Source organism: Tupaia chinensis, unplaced genomic scaffold (genome assembly GCF_000334495.1).
Source record: "Tupaia chinensis unplaced genomic scaffold, TupChi_1.0 Scaffold000243_1, whole genome shotgun sequence".
NCBI classification, from domain to species: Eukaryota; Metazoa; Chordata; class Mammalia; order Scandentia; family Tupaiidae; genus Tupaia; species Tupaia belangeri.
In genome coordinates this window covers 480,546-494,491 of record NW_006159721.1, presented here as the reverse complement: position 1 = coordinate 494,491, position 13,946 = coordinate 480,546, and the positions used below count along the sequence as shown (strand labels likewise).

The window sequence follows — 13,946 nt, the reverse complement described above, 5'->3', positions numbered from 1 at the left end:
ACGCACACGCGCCCAGCATGAGTTCTAAGCCACCGGGTCCGGGACGTGAACCGCGGTCGACTACATGGGAGTCCAGCGACATAGCCATTACGCTAACTGCTGGTTCCCTTTGGGGGTAGTTTTGATTACTAATGTAGTTTATATGTATTAGGGATTTGTCTATTTCATGTAAGTTATCTAATTTTTTATGGTGCACTTGTTCATAATATTCCTTTATAATCCTTTTATTTTGTTAAGGTCAGCGGTAATGTCCCTACTTTTCATTTCTTCCTCTCGTCACTTGAGTCTCTTTTTCTTGGTTTATGTAGAAATTTGTTCATCTTTTTAGAAAAGTAGCTTTTCATTTTATTTATTTGTTTTTCTATTCCTTTTAAAATTAGTTTTGTTAATTTCTGCTCTGTATTAGTTCTTTCATTTTACTTGCTTTAGGTTTAGGTTGGTATTACTTTTTCAATATTTTTTTAGTGAAATGTAATATAATTTATTAGTGGTTTTTAAATGTAACAGGGAGGTTAAATTTTCTTTCAATTGGAACTATGTTAGAAAATTACCATAGAAAATGTGTTGATACCAAAGTATTGTTTTTAGAAATTAAATGCTTTATTAGAAGGGTTAGTGTGTCAAACAAGAGTGATTCTGGTCAGAAAACTCTTCTAGAAATATTTTAAGGTGGATAATGTAGTACCAGTAATGCCATAATTAATAGCTTGAGAATGGTTCATGGAGTTGTAGGTATTGTTGTTTTGTTTGATAGTACATTGAAGATATACTGTTCTTTTTTTCTTCTGTTTTAGATAAAATAAGTGGCTCTGGAAGTAACTCTGATATGATGGAAAACAGCAAGGAAGAGGTAAGTATAATTTGAAGTATTTAGGTATTTATTAGTTACTAATAACTATCAAGAGTATATATAAGTAATATTTTTCTAGTTAATGTATCTGCATGTATTTAAAGGTACTATTATACTCGGTTATCACTGTGATAATTCTGTTTGATAGTTCAGTTTGAGAAGGCATCTTTTTGTTGTTGTTGTTATTCTTGTGGTTCCTTTCAACAACTTACCTAGAGTCAGATTACTGAAGGGTTGCTTAACAGATGGGTATCGAATTATCATTATATTGTACTAGAGTACTAGTGATGTTGAAGTAAATGTCATGGTCATGACTTCATGGTTCTGAGGTCTCTCAAAACTTGGTTTTAAGGGTTTTCTAAACATTATTATAACAACCCATACTGAGGTCCCTTACCTGATACATAGGCCTATACTATGGTTTTGGGATTCATTTTTTTTTTTTTTTTGGAGAGGTTTTTGCTATAGGTCACGTGTGCTTGCCAGAAAGACAGAGAGAGACAGAAAGTGAGAAATCACCTCCCCTCTGTGGGGGAGGGCCACATCGCAATCTGTTCTCCTCTTGGGATCGTGGGCATGCATGCACACGTGCCCAGCGTGAGTTTAAGCCATCAGGTCTGGGACTTGAACCATGGTCGACTACATGGGAGTCCAGTTACATAGCCATTACACCAACTGCTAGGTGGAAAGAATCCCCTCGTTTTGGGATTCTTTCCACCTAGTGTAAAAATTAACTGATTATACTGGTAAAATTAGGGTAGATTTAGTATTTTTTAAAAATTCATTTTTTTTTCTTCCATGAGTGATAGAGACAGATAGAGGAGGAGAGAGTCATTATCTCCAACAAGGTTCTAGTGCCACAATTCATCACTGGCTTTCGGCCAGTCCTGGATCATGGGCCTGTGTGTGCCTGGCACACTCTGGGAGTCCTCTCCAGACTTGAACTGGGAACTTTTCTTTGTTGTGATTCACTTTGTCACTGGGTATGTGCCCTTGCTGGAGAGGACAGAGAGAGAGAGAGAGAGAAAGTGAGAAATCCCACTCCCCTAGGAGGGATGGCCATGCCTCAGTCTACTCTTAGTTTTTAGGCATGCTTGCACATGTGCCAGTATGATCAAGTCTGAACTTGAACTGTTGTCAGCCATGTGGGTGTCCAGTGTCTTAACCATCATACCACCTGCTGTCCCAGCACATTTAATATCCTTGTAAAAGATAATTTCATTTTATTTATTATTATTTTTAAAATTTGCTGTAGGGCAGGTGCACTCACCAGAGAGAGAGAGAGAGAGAGAGAGAGAGCCAGCCAGCCAGAGATCAAGAGAGAGACTGCAAAGAAGCAAAGCACCAGGTTAGGGACTCAAATTGCAGTTAGCCATGTGGGGGAGTTCAGTGCCCTAACTACCACACCACCTCCTGGGTGTGTAAATTTAGTATCTTAAAGCAAGTAGTAGAAGTTACTTTGTGCTATATGGTAGCATAGAAAGAAATGACATGTTTTTAGGTCTTAGGTCCTTTAAAGTTCATACCTCCATTGATATCTAATTATTTCTATACCTTCGTTTTTGTTTTTTATTTTTAGTTTTTAATTGTTTTCAGTTAACTATGTGTCTTTATAGTGTACAGCTTCACATTTTCCTAGGATGAATATGATGCATAGAAGTTGAGACAAAGACATTATCATATACATTATTGATATCTTTGTTTTTTCATTTTTCACATTTATTTATTTCTTGAGTGATATGAGACACACAGACAGAGGTCTTGATCTACAGTACACTCTTAGTTTCAGCCAGCCTAGATAATGGGCATAAGTGCATGCAGTATATGCAGGGAGGTCTCCAGATCTTAACCAGCAATCTTCCCATGTGGAGTTACCTCGATAAGCATTGTATTTTACTGCTGTGGGCTGCCTAGCCTTTATACTTTCGTTTTGGCTTTGTTTACAAGGGCCAGGATTGTGATACAGCAGTGTATCCCTTCCTATATTCCCTTCACATGCAGCAGCAACCAGTAGAAACAAAATAAAACAAATCAAAAATTTAAACTGCAATCAGAGGAACCGGACAGTAAATGAGAATTAGTTTTTGAAGTTCCTTTAGAAAAATATTTTAGGCATTTAAATAGTTATCTCATTCTATTATTATTTAAGAGACCTTGCTTATAGGGAAGTAGTAAATTAAGAATGTTGCTCTGAGAGTTTTATTCACCTTTATGATTGTTTTCTTTGCATTTAGGGAGCTGCCTCTTCAGAAAAATCCAAATCTTTGGGATCATCACGATCAAAGAGGTTGGTTGATGTTGAAGTGAATGAAGTTGTTTTCTTTTTGGGGTTATTTAATTTTCTGCTTCTAAAAGTATGTTATTATTTCTGAATGCTTAAAGCACTATTATTCTAAGTAAACATTTGTACAAACATACATATTTACAAATGAGCAGTATGGTATAACAAATTCCTTTTATCTGTCAGTTGATTTCAACAATTATTAATTCATTCCAACTTTGATTTTCTGAAATGATATTTGGAAGTATTTTCTTTGTATTGGTGGTCTTTGAAATATGTAGTTTCTTTCCTTAGATGATATATGTGCTCTAGAAGAGGAAAAACTGCCCAGTAAAACAACGTACTTTTTTTAAAAAAATTTTCTGTAGGGTGCTTGCACTTACCAGAGACAGAGAGGGAAAGTGAGAAAGCACCTCCCAGGGAAGATGACCGTGCCACAGTTCTTTCTCCATTCTCTTCTTGAGATTCTGGGCATTCACACACATACACCTGGCATGTTTTTCAAGTTGCCTGGTTCAAGATTCACACCGCAGAGTCAGCCATGTACTATCCAGTGCCTTAACCACCCTGCACCTGCTGGCCTCTAATATAGTGAGTTTTTGACTGGAGCACCTTTCAAGATCCCCCTGCTAGGTTTTTCAGAATGCACGGGCTCTAGCCCCACCCTAGACCTTATATATCATAATCTTCAATGAAACAGTATAGAGATGTATGCTTCTGCAGGCAATTCTTAGATGTATCCCTTGTTGACAGTCACTGGTCAGTCTAAACATATTGTTTATATTCTTTTGTTATTCTTCCAATTGTCAGAAATGTCCATTATTCTGTATGTTGAATTCTTTCATAGGAAACCTTCAATTGTAACGAAGTATGTAGAATCTGATGATGAAAAACTTTTGGATGAAACTGTAAATGAAGATGCCTCTAATGAAAATTCAGAAAATGATATTACTTTGCAAAGTTTTCCAAAAGGTAATGTATAGTCATTTTTTTTATATGAAGTTAAAATTGAAATGTATTTTAAAATATCATTACTATAAAATTGGAGCTCGATACTCTTAGTTATGTATAAAGAACCAAACCTGATATTTGACTAGTGGTAGTCCGGAAATGTATTAGCATGGTAACGATAACATATTGTTGAGGTTTAAAGTTTGGAATGCAGTTAGCATTGAAAAGAACAAAATCTGTTTTTATTGGGTTTTAGAAAAACCGCATTTATACCTGAATATAGAAATGGATAAAAAGCTTAATATGTTAGATTTTGATTCAGTAAAATGTTAATGTGCTTGGCTTTATGCAAAAATATAATCATATCCTCAAAATGAAAAAACAAACAAAACATATTTACAGTCGAGTTTAGTCTGTATTCTTAAATTCCGTAAGGCTAACAACCAAAGTTAACTGTCAAAGGTAGGTTTAAGTGTATTTCTTGTAGTTTTTATCTATCAATTAATCAATCATCTGTTTATTTATTTATTCTTATAAGTTTTGCCCCATAGGGTATGTGTGCTCTTGAGAGAGAGACAGTGAGAGGGAAAGTGAGAAATCACTCCCCAGGTGGGATGGCCATACCACAATCCCTTCTCCTCCATTTTCTTCCTGGGATTTTGGGCATACACGTACATGTGCCCGGGCTAATTTTCACACTACTAGGTCCAAGACCTGTACCATGGTTAGCCATGTGGGAGTCCAGTGTTGTAACCACTATGCTACTTGCTGGCTCCTTTGCAGTTGTGTTTAATAGCCTTGTCATGTACCTTAACTTCTGCAGTTCTAACTGTAAACCTCATGAATTAAATTGGAGCAAAAGCCAAATGAAAAATCAGGGACTCTTCATAGCCCACATCTGATAGCAATATAATTGGATGATGAGATAATGAGAAGACTTGGTAATTTCATGGTGTTTCAATTACTCAAAACTTTAGAATGTTTGTCTTTGTTAAATAATATGTTCTAATCTCTTAACAGATTTTTCAGTTATTCTCATAGATCTTTTAGGCAGTGTTTATTAAACTTTGTTCCCTGTGTATATTTGTGTTTTTTTTTTTTTGAGAGGTTTTTGCTATAGGGCGTGTGCGCTCGCCAGACAGACAGAGAGACAGACAGAAAGCGAGAAATCACCCCCCCCCCTGGGGGATGGTCACACCGCAATCCCTTCTCCTCCATTACTCCTCTCGGGATCTTGGGCACGCACGCACACGCGCCCGGCGTGAGTTTTAAGCCACCGGGTCTGGGACACGAACCGCGGTCGACTACGTGGGAGTCCAATGACATAGCCATTATGCTAACTGCTGGTTCCCTATATTTGTGTTTTTTTGTGACACTTTTTTTACTTACAGAAAATTTTAAAATATATGTGGGTAGGACTGATGGCACTTTTTCTTGATTAAGATAAATTAGAAGTTATAAAAGATGAGGAGTAAAATGAGAAAAGGGAAAAAGTAAAATGAAAGAGAGAAGGCAAACTGATGAGCCCACCATTTTCTTGTCTTTGCAAATTATCTGTGACAAAATTATAATTTGCAAAGTATCTTTTGCAAATTATTCATTTAATAGTTTTTGGTGGATGAGGGCAAAAAGAATTAACATGGGAGTCTGAGTCTCACAGGTAGTGACCCTGGATTTTTACATTCTCAGTGATTGTCCCTGGGAAATTCTTATAAGGTGAGAAGTAGGAATTTAGAATCTTTTTTGTAATGGCACTGTGGAAGAGAATCTGTGTAAGATACTACCTACCTGAACTAAGCTTTATTCTTTCACAGCAAAACAAAATAGACCGGTTCATAAGGTTAAATCTGGGTAGTTACTATTATTGTTATAATACTTTATTGAGTGTGTATAGGTATCAGACTCTTACAAAATTAACTCCTTTAGTCCTCAAAACAATAATATTAGGTAGTTATTATTTCTGTTTGCAGAGATGATAGAGCAAATTCGGAGCTCAAGGAATTTTTCAGCTTTAAATCAGGAAGTTAAGATTTCAATCTAAGTCTGCTTGAATCCAAAGCTAATGAGTGCTCTTAACACTCTGCTGCTTTGCTTCCATTTGGGGATGAATGTTCAGAAATAGTTTAGGGTTTTTTTTTTTGGTTAATTTTAAATCCTCAGCTCTTTTCAAATGTTGAGACTTCTCTGAGAATGTATCAGGAGATGACTTGTTTTTTAATGGTGGAGATTATTTAAATTTCTCATAATCTATAAAAATCTTAATCCTCTGTGCCCTTTCCCCCTCTTTTTTTCAGAGACTCAGAAATTCATGTAACAACTAGATGCTATACCTTGCCAAAATATGCTTGTCTAATAACATAGGCCCATGTTTGAGAGGGAGCTTTTGACAACTACCTGCTTTTACTTTTTAAATTGTTGCCTATAGTGGCCTATTAATAAGTCTGGCAATTTAGGTAAAAATTGAAACCTTGCACTGTTTTCACTATGCCCTTTTTTTTTTTTTCTATTGGTACAATGTAATGAAAACTTAAACTGACAACCTGTCTTCTCAATTTATGTTTTATGGTTAAGAAAGGACATTGTTTCTAAGATATTTCCATAGGGATCAATAAATGATCTTGTTCTACAGTTTGTTGTAAGAGCACTTTAAGTATCTTGAAACGATCTTCTGTTTAAAAGTTTTTAAGGACTTTGGATGATAGTGAAGCTTTTACATACAAGTTGGGAAATGCTACAGAATAGATATAGTAGTAATAGAATGAACTTTATTGTTCCCTCAATATTCACCCCTCCCCCACTAATATAAAACAACCCTTTAAAAGTCTTTTTCTGAGTTTGTGGTTTGGATTATGAAAGTATAAAATGTCTTAAATATTTTTTTTCCTCCTTAGACCACGTTATAAACTGTGGAACTTAGCATTGATATTTATATTCATAACAGCTTTTATGATATAGACCCTATAAAAATTTATAACTGGGCTGAGGCTTTCCATCTGATTCACACATTTATGTTATAATCAGTTCATAATACCTCTCCCTTTTGTTTTTATGAACTATATTCCAACAAGTAATCCAGTTGTTGACACTTGGCCCTGAATATTTCTGTCTTTTATTTACTCTTGTGAGATCCTTTTACAAGTATTGAAAGCTTGAAAGAAAGAAACTATGTACCAGCAATGTTGGCTTTATCTGAACTGAAGTCTTGTACTTCACTTGCACATTTAATATGTGTAATGATTTTTTAAATGAAATCATTCTAGGTACAGTGATTGTACAACCAGAGCCAGTGCTGAATGAAGACAAAGATGATTTTAAAGGGCCTGAATTTAGAAGCAGAAGTAAAATGAAAACTGAAAATCTCAAAAAACGCGGAGGTAAATACAAGTGAAAATGACAAATGACTTTAAATTGCTGTTTATGACCATATAGACAATCTGATATGCTTTCTAAAAATACCTCCACTTTTCTGCCCATTATTTATTAAAAACACTACTTAAAAATAACTTCTGTTTCTCTCTGAGCTCTGAAGCAGAAAAGGTTAAGCACTATTTATCAAAATACCTTTGCCTTCAGTGGCTTTTAAGTTATCTCAAGAAGCTTAGCATTTCCTTCTTCCACATATTAGTTCTGTAATGTCTATATACAAGAATACCATGTGTTCTCCCTCACTCAGAAAGAATTTCAGACTTGTGCAAAATCTTGCCTGTGGTCTCCAGGTAACTATATACCTATTTAAAACATTGTTACATAGAGTGATGAAATCTACATTAGTATCACCTGACATACTTATTAAAAATACCAGCCCCTTGACTCCAGGCCTAACAATGAACATTTCTAGGGATGAGGTCAAGAATGTGCTCCAGTTTGTTACTCTGAAATTAATGATTCATTGATCTAAGGATTATAATGCACAGTTGAGTAGGAAGGAGACGGTAGCTAGAGCTTACAATGTTTCCTCCAGCTGTGTGAGCTGCCTCTCTGTTTTAACTGTGTACTCTCACTTATACACATAATATATTGGCTAAAACATCTATAGAAAGGTCATATCAGGAAGATTTATTTAGAGATTTATGACCGTGGGTATGTGTCTCATTTCTTAGTGTGTGATTTTTAAATATTGCCTATATATACTTTTTGGGTAGATTAAGAGAGCCAGAATCCCTAACTGTAAAAGTAATGACCCTCCAAAAGATAAAATATAATACTAAATTTCTAAATAGAAGAATAATAAAAGTGTGTTGATTTAATATTGATCATGTGATATGATTGTGAAATTATATACTGAAGTTCTTATATTGGTGAAATTTTGTGTAGATTTTTATTTCAATGCTTTGATGATCTTGATGGAACTAATAAAAATGTACCTGTAGTTATAAAACATTATATCTCAGTTTTCAGATTAAATAATTTGTTAGATGGTCAACAGAAATCAAGGAAATCTTGTTCAGTTTTTTGTCCACAAGGAGGAGTTTAACCTCTGGCAAGCATAGGGAAGATTTTTTTTTTTTTTTTTTTTTGAGAATCTGTTTCATGGTTGGGAAACAACCATTGTAGCAATAGAGTTCATCAACGCTAAGATAGTACTCCTAAATTTTAAGAGAATCACCAAATAGAAAGTACTGGTAAGAATCAGTAAGCAAGAATTTTTTTCCTGTGATCATGGATTCTCTAGGAAGACAGATTGACTGAGTGTACTACACTGTGTCAGAATTAATATCTAAATAGTGTCTTTTAGGAAGAGACTCTGGAGTAGTGTCTTAAATGTGGTTGGGGTGGAATGGAGAATTAAAGAAGAACTACTGTTGTTTGGGAGGGTATTCCTAGTGACACTTTGGTGTGCTGTTGGTATTTGGTTTTATCTGATACATTTCTGGAAATTTTTATTGAGTATTCATTTTAAGAATGTTTATATCATGCTTAAGGAAATATATATATGTTGATAAACATATGGTAGCTTTAAAATCTTTCATGTTTATTTTCGTCTTAATGATTTTCTTCATTTTTAACCTGTCAGGAATCACACAGGAAATTTAATTCTAGGTTTACGTTATGTACGCATATAAGAACTAGTGATCTGAGGTACTGAATTGCTAATTAATATTCAGACTTTTTCGTAAAATTACTTTAAAACTGAAATTTAAGAAACTTTTAAAATATGTAAACTTTACATATAAGATGATCCTACATTGATTTGGAGCAAAATTACAGCACAAAGGCATAGGTAAAGTGACCATTTCAGGAGTCAGTTTAGAAAAAAATCTATAAACTATTTTACATACTTTTCCCAGTTTAAAGATATTTCATAACTAGAAATAAATATTTAGAGTGTGTACAGAAACAGTCCATAAAGTAACATTTCAACATTTTACCATATTTGCTTCAGATCTCACTTAAATAAAATATTGGTTCAATCCTACTCTCATCCATTTCCCCTTCTTCCCACTCCACAGGTAATGATTATCTTGACATTTTATGCATGTGCATGTGTATGCATGTTTTTCCATGTTTTCTATATATGTATTTATTCATAAATATTTTTTATTAAAAATATACAAAATAGTATACTGTATACTTTGGGAACATTTCTCATTCAACATTGGTTTTGAAATATATCCATGTCAGTAAATATATATCTAGTTTATTCATTTTTCACTACTCTGTGGAATTCTGTTGTATGAATAAACTACTGTCCATTTCCCAAGTAGGAGGTTATTTAAGATTATTTTAAAAATATTCTAATTAGTGCTACAGCAAATGTCCTTATATACAATTGCACGTGTACATTTGGTAAACATTCTTAAGGGAACACCTGTTTTTTTTTTTTTAACCAGAGGGCTCACACATTTACTAGAGAGTGACAGAAAGAGAGAAAATGAGAAATTACCAGAGAGAAAAAAAAATGAGAAATCAACTCGCAGGGCAGATGACCATGCCATAATCCCTTCTCCATTCTCCTGGGATTTTGGTAATTCCCTCACATGTGCCTTGTATGATTTTCAAGCTGCTGGGCCCTGGACTCAAACTGTGGTCAACCATATGGCAATCCAATGCCTTAACCACCATGCTACTACCTGCTGGCCCAGGATAACCTAGTTTTTAATTCTTGAGTGATATGCAAAAGCACATAGAAGAAACTTAGTAAATACTACTTAATATTGGATGAACATTCATACTCTGGCTTTTATTTTGTTAGTTTATCTTTGGGGGCTGGCAGGTGGCATGGTGGTTAAGGGTGATTGACCCTCACATGGCCAACTGTGGTTCGAGTCCTGGACCTGGCAGCTTGCTTTCTCACTACTCCGTACCCCCCACTCCTCTCTGGTCAAATTAAAATAAATTAATAAATAAAGTTAGTTTATCTGAATGAAATTATTATTTGAAATGAAAAAATACAGCAGATAAAACAGTAGTAAAAAAAGTGAGATAATGTGATTTTTTTTGGGGGGGAGGGGAGCGGTTTTTGCTATAGGGTGCATGTGCTCACCAGAATGACAGAGAGAGACAGAGAAACAGAAAGTGAGAAATCCTCCCCCCAGGGTGTATGGCCATGCCGCAGTCCCTTTCTTCCATTATCCTCTTGGGATCTTGGGCATGAATGTACACGTACCTGGCATGAGTTTAAGTCACTGGGTCTGGGACTTGAACCAAAGTTGACTACATGGGAGTCCAGCAACATAGCCATTATGCCAACTGCTGGTCCTGAAAAATGTGATTTTTCAATGCTATATTAGCAACAAAAGTAATATACCTTAAAATTCTTGTCTATTTTTTTATTTTAAAGAATTATTTTTTTAATCTAACTTTATTTATTTTATTTATTTTTATTCATTTATTTTATCTTGTCCAGAGAGGGACAGAGAGAGAGAGAGAGAGAGAGAGTTTGAGGGAAAGTGAGAAAGTAAGCAGACAGGTTCGGGACTCGAACTATAGCTGACCATGTGGGGAGTCCAGTGCCCTTAACCACCACACCATCTGCCAGCTACAAATTCTTTTATCTTCTGGAAAAGTATGATTATTTCCTTATACATTAAACTCTTTCATTGTTGATAAATAAAAATACTTGTAATAATGATTTTTTAAGAATTATTTTCACTTTATTTATTTATTTAAATTTGACTAGAGAGGTACAGAGAGTGAGAGAGTAAGAGAGGGAAAGTGAGAAGCAAGCCCCCAGGTCTGGGACTTGAACTGTGGTTGGCCATGTGGTAGTTCAGCACCCTTAATCACAATGCCACCTGCCAGCCCCCGTAATAATGTTTTTTTTTTTTTTTGAGAGGTTTTTGCTATAGGGCGCGTGCGCTCGCCAGACAGACAGAGAGACAGAGAGACAGAGAGACAGAGAGACAGAGAGACAGAGAGACAGAGAGACAGAGAGACAGAAAGTGAGAAATCACCCCCCCAGGGGGATGGTCATGCCGCCATCCCTTCTCCTCCATTCTCCTCTCGGGATCTTGGGCATGCACGCACACGCGCCCGGCGTGAGTTTTAAGCCCCCGTGTCCGGGACGCGAACCGTGGTCGACTACGTGGGAGTCCAGCGACATAGCCATAACGCTAACTGCTGGTTCCCAATAATGTTTTTATGCATGGTATTTTGAACCTAGATGCTTAAAAAAAATAAAAGAATGAAAGAAAGAAAATTAAAAATTGAGAATTGGGGACCAGTAGTTAGTGTAATGGCTATGTTGCTGGACTCCCACATAGTTGACCGCGGTTCGAGTCCCGGACCCAGTGGGTTAAAACTCACGCTGGGCGCGTGTGTGTGCGTGCCCAAGATCCCGAGAGGAGAATGGAGGAGAAGGGATTGCGGCGTGGCCATTCCCCCTGTGGGGGTGATTTCTCGCTTTCTGTCTCTCTGTCTCTGTTTGTCTGGCGAGTGCACGCACCCTATAGCAAAAACCTCTCAAAAAAAAAGAAAAAAAGAGAGAGAGAGAGAATTGTATGTTGTGTTTATCATTTACTTAGGGGTAGAGACTGAAGTGTTTTGGCCATCTCTTCATTTATGAATGCAGACATTTTCACCAGTCTCTTTTAAATCATAATCTGCCATATTATTTAGATCAAGGTCTTGGTTGCACATCAGGATTATCTGTGAAATTTTAAATAAATGTCTAAGAGATTTCAAATCAGTGATTAAAGGGTGGGTATGACTGTCTCTGTTTTTCAAATATTTCTTCAGGCAATTTTAAAGTTCAACTCAGGTTGCAAAGCACTGTTTTAGTAGAACTGTGAGCAAGAGTGAGACTGGAGAGTTTTCCTCTTATTCTGTGTAGGTTACCGTTAATATATTTTCTCGTGAATAGTGCAGAATGGAGTTCCACCTCCTCACCAGCTGTTTTGCTGCCAAGATAAATAGACCTGTAATGTCTTATTTGTCCTTACTTGGAAATAGTAGAGAGTGTTGATACAGAATGGACAGTGTAGAAATTATGGACATCATGGTTAGTGATGAATTAAATCTTAGGGAAGAAATTGGTATTATCATAAGATTGCCAGATGTTCATGTACTGTATTGATAGGATCTGTGGAAACAATTCCACTTTGAGAATAATAACCTTTATGGCATACCTAACTTAAGTGTAGAGTTGCAAAAGAATCTGCTTCATATATATCACTTCTTAATTCTTTTGAAATAATAATGAAATGAAGAAAAACTCCCGACTCCTACTTTTATAATTTCTTGATGGGGTCTCTTCATGGTATATCAAGTTACTTTGAGAAATGGCGTTTGCATCTGTAAAAGGAAACAAGTTAGGATTTGTAGCTTGGAATTTGCCAAGATTGTCATGTTTTCAGTAAGTCAATAAAATTATTAACTTGCTTTTCATGTCATTTTCCCAAGGACTATGAAGTATTTCATTTTGAATGCAAAAGTTACAAAATACTGACTAAAGTGAGTATCTTCTTCTAAGTGTATGTATACAAGTGTGAATAATAGTCACTCCTTTCTCCTAGAAGATGGGCTTCATGGAATTGTGAGCTGCACAGCTTGTGGACAACAGGTCAATCATTTTCAAAAAGATTCCATTTATAGACACCCTTCACTGCAAGTTCTTATTTGTAAGGTATGTAATAATCTGTTGGTAATTTATTCCATAAATACTTGAATACTTACCATATACCAGATGTTTGAGGCACAGTCATGAAGAAAAAAATAGTCTGCTTTTGGAGGGCTTACATTGTAGTGGGAAAGACAGATATATACAGTGATTGAATGTAAAAGAAATAATACCTGGTAAGTACTTTAATAGAGGAGATAGTGTGATTATGAGAGCATACAGGAAGCCTATGTGATTAGGACTTACTTAGGTTAGGTGACTTTCCAGTGTAGGTATTATAAGCTGATATCTGAACTGTGAATAAAAATTGGGCTTGTAAATAGGAATTGGTTCAGCATATTTTAGACAGAGGCAACATAGTAGTAGTCAAAGGCTGGCAAGTAAGAGAGAGCCTGGTGTGTTTGAAAACCTGAAGACTCAATGTACTCATATGTGTGGGTTTTATAACCTTCTTTTTTCTCTACTTCCCCAAAGATAAACTCACATGTAGAGCAGGATTTTGACATAACTTAAAAATAATAGAACTAAAAATGTTTCATATGTATTGATTACAGCTTATGAATTACAGTTTTGATAGTCTGTGAACATTTAATTAGTAAGAACTTGGAGTTAATTTTGACTATCTATAGTATGAAGGTTATGGTTTCCACACTTTGTATTACTGCTAAGATTAATCTCCTCTGTTAGTTTGTGTCTCAATAAGAAGCTTTTTTTATTAATAGAGATTTTTGCTGTAGGGCGCATGCACTCACCAGAGAGACAGAGAGAGACGGAAAGCAAGGAAACCCCCCCCCCCCCCCGGCGGC

At 35.7% G+C, this 13,946-nt stretch overlaps 1 protein-coding gene across 1 annotated transcript in view; it reads left to right on the top strand.

Moving 5' to 3' along the window:
• ATRX (ATRX chromatin remodeler) overlaps window positions 1-13,946 on the top strand; it is a 247,807-nt gene that overhangs the window by 24,402 nt on the left and 209,459 nt on the right. Inside the window, exons 3-7 of the mRNA XM_006148780.2 lie at window positions 795-850; window positions 3,085-3,137; window positions 3,979-4,103; window positions 7,343-7,456; window positions 13,037-13,146. Of these exons, the coding sequence (XP_006148842.1) occupies window positions 795-850; window positions 3,085-3,137; window positions 3,979-4,103; window positions 7,343-7,456; window positions 13,037-13,146 (458 nt within the window). The remainder of the gene's footprint in view (window positions 1-794; window positions 851-3,084; window positions 3,138-3,978; window positions 4,104-7,342; window positions 7,457-13,036; window positions 13,147-13,946) is intronic.